At 55.6% G+C, this 13,861-nt stretch overlaps 2 protein-coding genes across 2 annotated transcripts in view; both read right to left on the minus strand.

Annotated features, from left to right (window-relative positions):
• The window catches only part of FBXL18 (F-box and leucine rich repeat protein 18), a 39,956-nt gene extending 35,060 nt beyond the window's left edge, over window positions 1-4,896 (minus strand). Inside the window, exon 1 of the mRNA XM_046667495.1 lies at window positions 4,741-4,896. Coding sequence (XP_046523451.1) covers window positions 4,741-4,758 — 18 coding nt within the window. The 5' untranslated portion in view covers window positions 4,759-4,896. The remainder of the gene's footprint in view (window positions 1-4,740) is intronic.
• A 6,372-nt stretch (window positions 4,897-11,268) lies between these two features.
• ACTB (actin beta) overlaps window positions 11,269-13,861 on the minus strand; it is a 3,302-nt gene continuing 709 nt past the window's right edge. The window contains exons 2-6 of the mRNA XM_046666731.1: window positions 13,680-13,808; window positions 13,324-13,563; window positions 12,437-12,875; window positions 12,169-12,350; window positions 11,269-12,037 (exon numbers count right to left, since the gene is read on the minus strand). Coding sequence (XP_046522687.1) covers window positions 11,894-12,037; window positions 12,169-12,350; window positions 12,437-12,875; window positions 13,324-13,563; window positions 13,680-13,802 — 1,128 coding nt within the window. The 5' untranslated portion in view covers window positions 13,803-13,808 and the 3' untranslated portion in view covers window positions 11,269-11,893. The remainder of the gene's footprint in view (window positions 12,038-12,168; window positions 12,351-12,436; window positions 12,876-13,323; window positions 13,564-13,679; window positions 13,809-13,861) is intronic.

Consider the following 13,861-nt stretch of genomic DNA (forward strand, 5'->3'; position numbering starts at 1 on the left):
AGAACCCACGACATTCTTCAAAAGCTCCTTTTCAATCTGCACACCAGGACCTCTCTTCAAAAGTAACAGATTTCAGGGGCCAGCCCAGTGGCATAGTGGTTAAGTTCACACACTCCACTTTGGTGGCCCAGGGTTCACTGCTTTGGATCCTGGCTGTGGACCTACACACCTCTTGTCAAGCCATGCTGTGGCAGCATCCCAAGTCCAAAATAGAGGAAGACTGGCATGGATATTAGTGCAGGGACAATCTTCCTCACAAAAAAAAAAAATTGGGGGCCAGCCCAGTGGCGCAGCAGTTAAATGCGCACTTTCCGCTTTGGCAGCCCGGGGTTCACCAGTTCGGATCCCAGGTGCGGACATGGCACTGCTTGGCAAGCCAGGCTGTGGTAGGCGTCCCACGTACAAAGTAGAGGAAGATGGGCACGGATGTTAGCTCAGGGCCAGTCTTCCTCAAAAAAAGAGGAGGATTGGCAGCAGATGTTAGCTCAGGGCCAATCTTCCTCAAAAAAAAAAAAAAAAAGGCCTTAAAAATAAGAAACAGCACCTGCTTGACTAGCAACATTTTCAAATCTTACAGTTAGCAATACATAATAGGGAGTGCACGATTTCTCTCCATGTATCATAGTTTCTGGTTAGAAACTCGTGCTGGTATTTCCACTAAGACATCCACACGTTTCAGTTTCCTGGCGCAGACATCTACGAAAGGCTTTCTTCTCTAACGTGGGCACAGCCAGCGTCCTTCTGATGTGGGCAAGCACGAGGAAGAGGGGGTCAGCTCATGCTAGGGCAACAGGAAACCCCCAAAGCACGGCCAGGGGACCTCACTGGAGGGGAGTCCCTGTCTCGTCCCAACACCTCCCCGAAGGGGTCCTCCTGCCTCTAAACCATCCTCCCCACAGGGGCGCCTCTCTACCATTCCCAGGACAGCGGGCCCGGAAGATTCTCCTGCCTTTCCCAGCGGATCCATCTGCAAGCCTCACCTCTGCAACCTGCCTCTTCCAAACACGGAAGCTGAGGCTTGGAAAGCCTGGCTGATGCCATGGCAACGGTGGAGTCTGGGCAGGAAGAGCTGGTAGGCACCCCCCAGGCGGACACCGGGGGTTTCCCAGGAACTCTGACTGTGACATCCCTACCCGTCCTGACAGGTTCTGCCTCCTGCACACCCGCATCAGGCAGGGAAAGTGCTTCCACAGCTATCTCCCACCTGCTCACCAGCACCTGCCCTTCCACTTCTGGCCCTCCTTCACGAGAGGCGGCAACAGACGTGCCTCCATTCCCCTCTCCACCTGCTGTGCCCTCACTCCGGGTCCTGCCCCACCGTTGTGAGGGCAGAAAGTGGCCGGCAGACCACCGTCCACAGTGCCTGGCCCGCTCTCTTCCGGGTCTAGTGTTTCGGACCAGAGTGACCTCCTCAGCTCCACATCCCCAGAGCCAATCCCGGGGCTCATGCAGGCACCTGTGAGAAATCAGATTCCCAGGCCCCATCCTAGCCCCAGGGTTCCCATCTCCAGGGAGCCTGGGACCAGCGGCCATCCTTAGCAGGCGAGCTGGGCACACAGGACGTGGGACCGAGGGACGGTGGGCTCGAACCCCGCTGAGCAGCCTGAGGCTTGCCCTTCCCCATTCCCAATTTGCAGATTTATCAGAGTCAGAAGGCCATCACAGAGCAACGAGAATGCAGGGTAAGACACTGTAGAAAACTCCAGCATCATATAATTTCCAGTCATGTGAATACTGAATTTCTCCTAAAACCATCTAGAAAATAGAAGAATCTAAAAAAAAAAACCAGAGCCAGGAACTGAGTTCTGGCCCCCTCCATCCCGTCTCGGCACAGCCCACGAGATGATTTTCTCTGAGCGCTGTGCCCCGCGAGGCGGCGCACAGTCGCTCCCCCGACCTGACCACCCGACGCGGGTCCTGGGAGGCAGGAGCAGGGTTTGCAGAAGCAGTCTTTTCCCTGGAAACGAGTCTTCCAAGACAAGGATCCCGGCATCTGTAAGTCAGCACCCCTTTCCCCCAGGAAGGGTGACAAGCTCTGGAGACGACAGAAACAAGGAGTGCCCACCAGGAGGGAGCACGTCCCCGAGAGTCTTGTCTGTGAAATAAAAATGTGGCCCAGACCACGCCCACCTCCACACACACCCTGGACATCTTCCTTCTGCCTCCCGGAGCGATGCGTTCTCAGCCACTGGGGAAACTGAGGCAGACCCATTCTCTATCTTTAAATAATTCGGGAAGTAGTCTAAGTCAGACAGCAAGCAACGCCTAAGGCAGGGCCAGATCAGCTGAGCCCTAAACTGCTCTTCCTTTCACCAGAAAAGGGCTGCCCGGCTTCCGGAGAGCCCAGCCAGGCACTTCCCGAAGGCTCCGGAAATCCCGATGCAGGAGCGGACCAGGTGATCCTTATCAGGCACAGATGGGAACCACCCGGCTAGAACCGGATAATGACAACTTGCAAGGGGTTTTCAGAGTTCAGCTATTCGCTAAACTCTGTGTCTTATATACTTTCCAGAATGCGTAACATTTCCCAATTTTTTTTAAAGTCAAGCAAAATTAAGTACTGAAACCTAGGTACCTGCCCAAAAAACATCCCCTCCCAGATGTTTACCATCTGACCCTCCACCAGCCCGGCACCCACAGAAATCACAGGACTCACAAATCAATGCCTGAGGCATCTTGGATGTGCTCTAAATAATCTAAGGGGAGGAGGGATGGGAGAGACGGAGATGAGACAAGATGGTCTGGGGGCAACGGGTACGCAGACACAGGTTCACTACACCATTCTTTCGCAAGTGTGTGGAATTTTCCATTACACAAAATGCTGTAAATCAGAGAAGCAACCGAGATAGGCTTTCCACACTGCCCCCTCCTCTTGGGTCTTTACTTCTCTAGTTGGCATTTTCCAGAATGTCCCGATACACAGCACTCATATCTCCAAGCTTTTGCACAAACTGACACGCCACCACCCAATGGAAACAGCAGCTCTCGGAACTTGAACTCAAATGCTCCCTCCTCAGCGAAGCCCTCCCAGCAGCCCCCAGACACACTTAACTCCCCCTCTCTCTCCCCCTCCTCCCCCTCCACGGCTGCACAAGTACCCTCCTCCCCCTCCAGCCCCAGCCTCCTTGGATGAACTGTAACGGCTTGCATGCTTGCTTCTCTCCTCAGCAGGCCAAGAAAGGCTCCTGAACAGAGATCATTTTGTAACGCCCACGAGAAAGAGGCACTGAACCCGGGAAGTCAACCGACCGCTGCTTCAGAATCACGTGAGGTGCCTTAGAAACGCAGAGCCCTGCTCCTCAGAAACTGGGGGAGCGGGCCTGGGCGTCTGCCCTTTAAAGCTGGCAGTGACCTTCAAAACCAGACCACCCCATTCTGGAATCAGAGAGTGGGGATAGCTGCGCAACCTTGTGAATATATTTTTTTAAATTATTGAACTGTACCCTTTAGAAGCGTGAATTTTATGATACGCGAACTATATCTCAATAAATAAATAAATAGACATCTTCAGAAAAAGGAACCTTGACCTCCACATCCAGGGAAGAACAAGATCCCCTCTCTCCTGTCAACGCAAGAGACGCCCACTATATAACAGGCCTTCTGGCCAGTTCGCCCACATGTGCTTCAAGGAACAGAGGGGCCTTTGCACCAGGACCCCACGAGACCAATGTGCCAGACTCCCCCCCCACCCCAAGCACACCCAACTACCCTGGATCTGCTGACACAACCAGGCTCCTCCTGGGGAGCTGGTGTCCTGCGACCATCTGCAGGTGGGCCCTACACCCGCCCCCTCAACTAAGGAGCCACAGGGGCCACTTCTGAGTCAAATTCACTCCAAATGAAGAGGAGCTCTCAGCAACCACCCGCCACCTCCCATGTACGCACAGGCAAGCCCCTAAGACTTAGGAAGTGTGCTCAAGGGTCTGAGTCCCAGACGACAAGTACTAACAGACACACACAAGTGCACGGAAAGGTAGGGGGAGCCAACAAAAGGAAAGCCACTAGTCAGAGTCCAGATGGCCCATACCCTGGTCTGCGGAGAAAATACTTTGCACCACATTACTGGGACTCGGTGGGATTCTCCGTCGGACCCAGATTTGTGGAGCCTTGGGGAAAGAATTCCAGGGTAAGTCCTAAGTCCCCCGGGGGGAAATGGCTTTCCCTCCATTACCCCTCAAGTCACACAAGAAGCAGGCTCAGAGAAAAGTGGGCTGAACTGACACTGAGCATTCAGAGATAGATGATGGGGTGCGAGTGGGCAAGGAGAGGGCACCGGCTCAGAGCTCCAAGGGCTGCGCCAAGGCACAGGGGCCTGGGAAAAGGGCCCGGGAGGCCTAGAGGAGCCCGGAAACTCTGAGGACGGAAAGGCAGGGAAGAACCGTGGCGATCAGGAATGCGGGGCTGGGAGAGGGATGGAAACCCGAAGGGGGAGAGAGCTGGTGTCTTCGGAGACAGGGCGAGGGCCTCGGGGGCGGGATGGGACAAGGGGCAAGGCCAGGGTCAGGATGGGAAGGACAGGGCGAGGCCGAGGCCAGCATCGGGGCAGGAAGGACCAAGCCCGGCCGACGCGAGGGTCGGGGAGGAAAGGACCGAGCCGGGTCGGGGTCAGAGTGGGAAGCACAGAGCCCGGCCGAGGTCGGGATGGAAAGGACGCAGAGGAACTGGGGTCGGGATGGGAAGGGCGGAGCGGGGCGGAGGCCGCTGGGCAGGGAGGAGAGCGGAGAGAGGCGCCGGCCGTACCTCTCCGGAGCTGGCCATGTCGACGGCGGGCCGAGCCTCGGCCGCCGGAGCCACAGCCCCGGGGCCTCCCGCCAGGCCCGCCAGGGATGCTCAAAGCCGGCGCGTCGGCGGCTCCACAGAGACCCCGGCAGGGGGCGGGGCCGCCCACCACTTCCGGCGCCTACCGCTACGCACTTCCGCTCGCCTGGAGGCGTGCCCCGCGCGGCCGCCATGTTGGGTGCGGCGCCGCCGCCAAGGCCCCGCTAGGGCGCAGGGTGAGCCTGGAAGAGGCGCGGGCGCCCCCGGCTTGCTGCCTGACCTCCTCTCCCTCTCCTCTGCTCTCTGCTCGCTTCCCTTGCCGGTCCGTTACCCTCCTGCGTCAAGGCTTTGCATTTGCTTCCCCATCCCCGCGGTGTGTGGAAACCACGTGTCAGAGAGCTGGTCTCTGATCACCCTGCAGAAATTAGCATCGCCTCCTCCCCATCGTCGCATGCACACACCTAAACTTGCCCCTTATCCTGGGTCATTTTTCTCCATAGCTCTTTGCGCCATCCGATCTGTATTTTTTTTTCCCGTCCTCCCCCTAATAAACCGTAGGACAGGGACTGGATTCCCCGTGCCTGGAACGCTCCCCGGCAGGTAGTGGGCACTGAATAAATACTTGCTGGGTAAATGAATGTATGGATGATATGCCCTCGCCTCTAACCCTTTGCATTTAAAAATCACTTACTAATAAAAATTCGCGGGGAAAGATCTGGTGTCAGAAAGAACTGGGTTTGAATACTGGTGGTGACTCCTGGGTGACCCTAAGCAAGCGTATACTTTCCTGGGGCTGCCGCAACAAAGTACCATCAACTGGGCGGTTTAAACAGCAGAAATGTATTCTCTCACACTTCTGGAGGCTAGAAGTCTGAAATGATGATGGTGGTTGGGCTATGCTCCCTCCAAAGGTTCTAGGGAAGAATCCTTTCTCTTCACAGGGCTGTCGTGTGTGTGTGTGTGTGTGTGTGTGTGTGTCTCATCTCTTCTTATACAGACACTAGTCATGTTGGATTTAGGATCCACCTTAAGCCAGTATGACCTCATCCTAACTAATGACATCTACAAAGACCCTGTTTCCAAATAAGGTCACATTCAGAGTGTGGGTGGGTGGGGAGGACCGAGGGACACACATGACACTATTCAACCCAGGACATCAAGTTTCACATCATCCCCTCCCTGGGCCTCACTTCCCTCCTCCCTCATGGGGTTGAGCTAGTTATTAGTATCAAGAAGAGGCTCTGATGAGCTCCTACTGTGGGTGGACCATCGTGGGAACAGGTGCAGTCCTTGCTTCAAAGAGCTCATGGTTTAGGCAACAGCTAAGTACAACTTCAGGCATAACACACATGATGGTTAATGGGGGTTCCTGTTGTTTACCATTGGAGCCCCAACAATGGAGCCCAACTGTGACCCAGGCAGGTGTCCGGGGGTGTTCTCTGGAGACCCAGGTCTCTCCTCCAATCCTCCTGACTCTCTGACCGGTTCTTTCTCTTCCCCTGCAACCTGGAGTCAGGTGTGTTTTTTCATTGTGGAGGATCTGTTTGTTTCCCATCCCCCACCAGAACGGGGCTTGGCAACAGCAGGCCCTTGATAAATGTTTGTCCAATAAATGATCGATTACATGAGATAATGCGTGTAAGTGTTTAGCACAGAGGAATGAGTGATTCGATCAGCGGAAGCTGAACGCAACTCCTATTATTCATTCTGATGAGAAAGGAGCCCCGTGTTTCACGACGCCCCAATGCTGAGGAACATATGAGTCGGAAACCACTGAATACTGGGCTCAAGGAGACTGGGATGGGAGCTGGTTCCAACACCTCACTGTTCTCACCTCCTCACAGACCTTTCCAGGTTGGGTGACACGTCGTCACAGCGTCCCCTATGGTTCGTGCTCTGAGAGTCCAGCCTATCATCACCTGGTTGGCCTGGGCCAGGTCTGAGCGCTGGGTCCCGTGGGTTCACTGAGAGCCTGGGGTAGAGGCTGGAGATGAAGTGGTCTCTGTTACCTCCTCCCCCACCACTGCCGCCACCAGTTCATCTAGAAGTGTGGTCTGGAGAAAAGCAACTCTTTCCGAATAGAAATGACAATGGCCACCATTCCCAAGCCACTGGTTGTAACTGGCACTTTTCATAAGGGATCCCATTGGAAATGTCACCAAACCCCGGTGGGGCAGACACAATGATTGCCCCATCTTGCTGCAGAAGAGGACACACACAGTCCAGGCAGGGACAGGGTGTTGGATGAAGCCCACTGGGAGAGGCTCCACACCCCCCTGGAGGGGCTCTTCCTGCACTAGACGTGGGCCACCACCAGGGTATTCCCCAACTTCACCTTCGAGAGGGCTTCATCCCACCGGAAGTGTTTTTAAAGGCACCATATCCTTCCCTAAGCTCCTCCCACTGCAGCCCCCAAATCCAGATTTTTTTTTCTTGTCTTTTTCTTTGAGGAAGATTAGCCCTGAGCTAACATGTGCTGCCAATCCTCCTCTTTTTTGCTGAGGAAGACTGGCCCTGAGCTCACATCAGTGCCCATCTTCCTGTACTTTATATGTGGGATCCCTACCACAGCATGGCTTGCCAAGCAATGCCATGTCCGCACCCAGGATCCGAACTGGCGAACCCCAGGCTGCTGAGAAGCGGAACACACGCACTTAACCGCTGTGCCACCGGGCCAGCCCCCAGAAGGACCTTTTAAAACTCTTTGTCTAGAGGTGAAAACTTGTATCTACACATGGATGTTTATAGCAGCTTTAGTCATCATTGCCAAGACTTGAAGCCACCAAGATGGCCTTGAGTAGATGAATGGATAAATAAACTGTGGGCCATGCAGACAGTGGAATATTACTCAGCCCTAAAGAGAAAAGAGCTATCGAGCCATGAAAAGACACGGAGGAACCTTACATGCATATGACTAAGTGAAAGGAGCCAATCTGGAAAGGCGACATCCTGTGTGATTCCAACTCTATGACATTCTGGAAAAAGCACAACTGTGGAGACAGTAAACGATTCGTGGTTGCCAGGGGTTGGGGGCAGGGAGATGAACAGGTGGGCCTTTTAGGGCAGTGAAACTACTCTGGATGATGCTGAGATGGTGGATACGTCATTATACGTTTGTCCAAACCATAGAATGTCCAACACCAAGAGCGAACCCTTGTGTCAGCTGTGGACGTTGAGTGATGATAACGTGTCAACGTGGGTCCATCAATGATAACAAACGTCCCACTCTGGTGGGGGATGTTGATAACAGGGGGGAGGCTGTGGGTATGTGTGGGCGGGAGGTACCTTCCTCTCAATTTTGCCGTGAACCTAAAACTGCTCTGAAAACAAAAGTCCATTAATTTAAAAGAATGCACATCGGACCTTCTCCGTCCTGGGGGCACTCCACCTCATCTCTGCCCATGCATAGACACCAGCCACGTGGGGCTATTGGGCACTTGAAATGTGGCTGGTGCAATTGAGGAACTGAATTCTTCATTTTAATTAATTTAAATTTAAATAGCCACACGTGGCTAGTGCCCACCCCCCACCGTGGCACAGAGCGGCAAGACTGTCAACTCCATGAGGGCAGGGACCCTGTGTCTGCATCCCTCCTGTGCCCCAGCCCCCAGCACGGTGTGGCTGCTCAGAATATAAGCTGAATGATGAGTGACTGAGTGAATGGAGGCACCAACCCCTGGCAGGGGTCTCGGAATGATTCCAGCCCCCGGGGCCCTTGGGTGATTCCAGGCCAGAGCGTGTGTTCGAATCCTGCCACCCCAGAGCTGTCTTACCCTCCAAGCCTCAGTTTCCCCACGAGGAAGATGACTGCCCTGCAAGAGTGCAACCACGAGCAGGCTCCCTCCATCCTCACCACGGGGCTCCAGGAAGGGCTGTCGGGATGAAGAGAAGGACCTGGGGTTCCAAGCCCCTGCGCTGGCCAGGGCTCCCCTATCCCAGAGCAGCCCACTGGGGTGCGGTTCGATCCAGGCATGGGGTGCTTTGCAGAGGAGACAGTCCGGTGAAATAGGTGCCGGCTCATTAAAAAGGTGACCCTCAGGAGCCAGAGCTGCCTCACGGGGGAGCCAGCCACCTGAGAAAGCGGGAGCTTCCAACCCATGTCTCAGGCCAGGCAGGGCAAGCTGCGGAGGCAGGCAGGGGCCCAGAGTGGAGGGTCCACGTTCCTGGAAAACTGGAGTGAACCAGGATGTGTCTGGCCCGTTGATCTGTCTGGGGAGGCAGTGAAGGGGGTAGTGTCCGGGCTTCGTAGGCGTTAGGGTCAAATTATAGCTTTCTCCCTTAGAAGGTGGGTGACCTGGGGCCAGCCACGTGTCCTCTTTGACCCTCAGTCTCCTAACCTGTAAAAGGGCTGCAGAGAGGAAGATGCAAGACCATGCAGCATATTCTCACTTAGCCTGGCCTGGGTCAGGGCTCTCCCATGCTTGGTCTCTTCTCCAAGCCAGGCACCAGATGGAGAGCCCAGCTGCAGCCCACGAAGGAAGGAGCAGGGCCTAAAGGACTCTCAAGGTCAACCGTGTGTCTTGGCCGCAATTCCAGAGTCTTTTAAAGGAAAAGATGGATGGCGCACCTGCTCACCACCGCCTGCCCCATTGCTACTGCTGTTCCCATTTCTCAGATGGGCACACGGACAGTGACGTGACTTCCCAAGGCGGCCAGTTTCAAACACCCTCCCATTCTTCCCTGGAGGTGTGTCTCCAGTCCCTCGGTCTCTGTCCCCAGTCAGTCCACGCCTCTGCCAGAGATGCCCATGCCCACACCCCCGCCGGGCCAAGGGACTGGCCTCCCTGGCAGCTCCAGCATTCCTCCCACGGGAAAGCCCTGCTCAAGAGCGATGGTTCCCCCACCCCCCACCCTCCCGTCAGGCTGATTGATGACTCATTACTTTTTGTTCAAAAAAGGCAAAAGGATTGCTTTTTCTTTTTTATCTGTATTTCTTCTTTTTTTCAGCTTTACTGAGGTGCCATTTGATGAGTTTTGAGGCATGTCTGTGCCCATGACCCCATCACCACCATCGACATAATGAGCATCTCCAACCCCCCACGATCTGGGATTCCTTATCACACAGTGCCTCTGCTCCTCATTCTTCTCATTATCACAACTGCTAATTGTCTATTTGCTCGTTTGCCTACATATTTGTTGTCTTCCCCATTAAACTAGACACCTCGTGAGGGCAGGAGACACATCTGGTTCCTGTCCACTGCACCCCCAGTCCTTGGCACAAAGAGTGATGGAAGGAAGGGAGAGAGGGAGGGAGGGAGGGAGGAAACGAGGTCTTTGTTTCCAGACTGACAGCTTGTCCAGGACAGGCTCTGTGCCCAGGTCATCTCAGTAGCCGCAAGCGCAGCATACAGTGGGCACTCAATAAATGTCTGCAGAATGATTAGTGGCCCAAGGTGGAAACTTGCGGCTCCCAGAACCCAGGGCTCACCAACCCCCCTGAGTCGGACCCTCAACTGGCCCAGGTGGGTCTGCCCTTCACAGACCCTGCTTCCCAGGGCCTCTAAGACAGCAGGGGGTGGGTGGGGGCGAGCCACAGAGCGTCCTGGGCGCTCTGCTGCTCTCCCATCTTCTCTGGGCCAGGACTCCCCGGGAACAGAATATGCTCTGCCCCTACAGCGGTGTTTTATGTACTAAACTAGGAAAACCTGCCCAGGTGAGCTCAGGGCACGGCTTAAACATCTTAAACAGTCGCTTCCCCACAAAGATAATCACCTACACTAACAGTACAATTACTTGTCTCCCCTCAAGGGCTCAAGTCCGGATCTCAAGCTTGGCGTCAGTTGCTCCCCCTCTACTCTCTCTGGAGATATGGGGGCAACATCCCTCATGGGGGGCCTCGCCCACTTTCCCTTCCTCATTCCCTGCAGGTGTCAATCACAGCTTGTAGGGGAGGGAAGGTAGGCCAGGCTGTTTCCTTCTTGGAGTGCTGCACAAGTCCCAAGCTGACCCCACACTCCAGCAGCCAGCTCCTTCCCCAGCGGGGTCCTGGGAGAATAGGCCAGGCCTGCATTTGAAACCGTCAACAGGCAGAGTCCAGACCTCAGCCAACTAGAGCCTTCTCTGCCAACCCTGAACCCTGCAGAGCCTGAGGGAGGGACGATGTAAAAGTGAAGATAAAGGGGTGTGACCTGGGAGCCCCCACTTTCCCAGCCCCCCATGCCAAGAGGACACCAGAGAAAGTGACAGCCTCCACTCACAGGAGGTCCCAAGCATCCCCATGAGGTATGGTACCTGGACCAGGCCCCTGCATAGCCCAGGGTCTCCACTCTTGAAGCATTTGGGCCTCAGAAGCCAACAAGAAATGGGGGGACATAGGGAACAGGTGAAAGGGCCAGGTCAGGGAACCCATTTAAACTAAGGGAGGCAGGATTAATCAAGAGGCCAGGATTAACTCCTCCAAGGTAGGGGTCAGATGTACTTTACCACCCCCACCCGCACCCCGAGGTAGGAACAGCTGGGCCGCTGCCCCACCCTTCTCCCACACCCCCAGCAACGCCACGGAGCCGCGCCTGGTTTCTTTAAGGTGTGCACTTTATTTGAACTGGTCTCAAGTCAGTGTACAGGTAAGCCCTGGCTGCCTCCGCACCTCAGCTCTCCCAGGGAGATCAAAAGCCTTCATACATTTCAAGTTGGGGGATAAAAAGGGGGGCCATAATGGCTGACCATTCAAAATAAAACAAAACAAAAAAACAAGTATTAAGGCAAAGATTAAAAAAAATTTGGATTACATAATTTACACAAAAGCAATGCTGTCACCCTGCCCTGTGTGGACTCGGGCGAGGACTGGCCCTTCTCCTTCGGGAGACGCGGGGCGGCTTTTGGGAAGGCAAGGGACTTCCTGTAACAATGCATCTCACGATATTTGGAATGACTATTAAAAAAAGAACAATGTACAATCAAAGTCCTTGGCCACATTGTAGAACTTTGGGGATGCTCGCTCCAACAAACTGCTGTCACCTTCACCGTTCCAGTTTTTAAATCCTGAGTCAAGCGCCAAAAAAAAAAAAAAAAAAATCAAAAAAAAAAAATCAAAAAAAAACAAACAAAAAAAACAAATAAAGCCATGCCAATCTCATCTTGTTTTCTGCGCAAGTTAGGTTTTGTCAAGAAAGGGTGGATCGCACTAACAGTCCGCCTAGAAGCATTTGCGGTGGACGATGGAGGGGCCGGACTCATCGTACTCCTGCTTGCTGATCCACATCTGCTGGAAGGTGGACAATGAGGCCAGAATGGAGCCGCCGATCCATACGGAGTACTTGCGCTCAGGGGGCGCAATGATCTGCAGAGAGAACGAAACAGTGTGAGGACCCTGGATGTCACAACCACACACTACTGGTACCACGCCACGACGGTGGCCTTCATGGCCACACTTCAAGTGACCAGGTCAGCACGGACGAGGCAGGTGCTCACCTTGATCTTCATTGTGCTGGGAGCCAGGGCTGTGATCTCCTTCTGCATCCTGTCGGCGATGCCTGGGTACATGGTGGTCCCACCCGACAGCACTGTGTTGGCGTACAGGTCCTTACGGATGTCGACGTCACACTTCATGATGGAGTTGAAGGTAGTTTCGTGGATGCCACTGGATTCCATGCCTGAGGGAAAGCAGAAGCCAGACTTAGCTCCCAGCGCGGCCCCAGGAGTAGCCCATGCAGGGGGGGCAGGCGGAGGCCGTACTCACCCAGGAAGGAGGGCTGGAAGAGGGCCTCGGGGGCGCGGAACCGCTCGTTGCCGATGGTAATGACCTGGCCGTCGGGCAGCTCGTAGCTCTTCTCCAGGGAAGAGCTAGAGGCCGCGGTGGCCATCTCCTGCTCGAAGTCCAGGGCGACATAGCAGAGCTTCTCCTTGATGTCACGCACGATTTCCCTCTCGGCCGTGGTGGTGAAGCTGTAGCCACGCTCCGTGAGGATCTTCATGAGGTAGTCCGTCAGGTCCCGGCCAGCCAGGTCCAGACGCAGGATGGCGTGGGGGAGGGCGTACCCCTCGTAGATGGGCACAGTGTGGGTGACCCCGTCACCGGAGTCCATCACGATGCCGGTGGTGCGGCCAGAGGCGTACAGGGACAGCACGGCCTGGATGGCCACGTACATGGCCGGGGTGTTGAAGGTCTCAAACATGATCTGTAGGGAGACAAGGGGAGCCACGTCACGCTTGGGAAGCCACCAGGGGCGGCGGGGCCAGACTGGGGACATGCTGAGTGCAAAGAACACAACTAAAAGTGCTGGGGATCCCGGGCTGGGGATTCACTTCAGACCTACTGTGCACCTACTGAATACACACTCCAAGGCCATGGTAACCCAGCCTCACGGGCTTTGTCACACGAGCCAGTGTTAGTACCTACACCCACAGCACTTTACAGTTTAGACGCCTAGACAGAGAAGCAAACCCAGAAAAAGATGCCATCTGGGAGAAAGCAAATAGGACCTGCAGAGTTCCAAAGGAGGCTCAGGCCAGAGAAGAAAGTCCTAAGAGAACGGCAGAAAAAAGGACAAGTGAGCAAAAGGCGTGGGCACAGAAGGGCAAGAAAGGAAGGGGCGGCCGCCGGGAGAGGGCCAGCGGCGCACGGACCTGGGTCATCTTCTCGCGGTTGGCCTTGGGGTTCAGGGGGGCCTCGGTCAGCAGCACGGGGTGCTCCTCGGGGGCCACGCGCAGCTCGTTGTAGAAGGTGTGGTGCCAGATCTTCTCCATGTCGTCCCAGTTGGTGACGATGCCGTGCTCGATGGGGTACTTGAGGGTCAGGATGCCCCTCTTGCTCTGGGCCTCGTCGCCCACGTACGAGTCCTTCTGGCCCATGCCCACCATCACGCCCTGCGGAGGGAGGGGCGAGGCGCTGAGCACGGGCCCGGCCCCGATCCCCACCCGGGGAGCCCCCGGAGAGGACCCCCCAGCCGCCCGCCCGCCCCGTCGCGAGGCTGGCGCCCTACCTGGTGCCGGGGGCGCCCCACGATGGAGGGGAAGACGGCGCGGGGGGCGTCGTCGCCCGCGAAGCCGGCCTTGCACATGCCGGAGCCGTTGTCGACCACGAGCGCGGCGATGTCGTCATCCATGGCTAGCTGCGGGGGACGAGTGGTCGCTGAGCCGGGGGTCCCGGGGCCGCCCCCGCCCC

Source organism: Equus quagga, chromosome 7 (assembly GCF_021613505.1).
Source record: "Equus quagga isolate Etosha38 chromosome 7, UCLA_HA_Equagga_1.0, whole genome shotgun sequence".
NCBI lineage: Eukaryota > Metazoa > Chordata > Mammalia > Perissodactyla > Equidae > Equus > Equus quagga.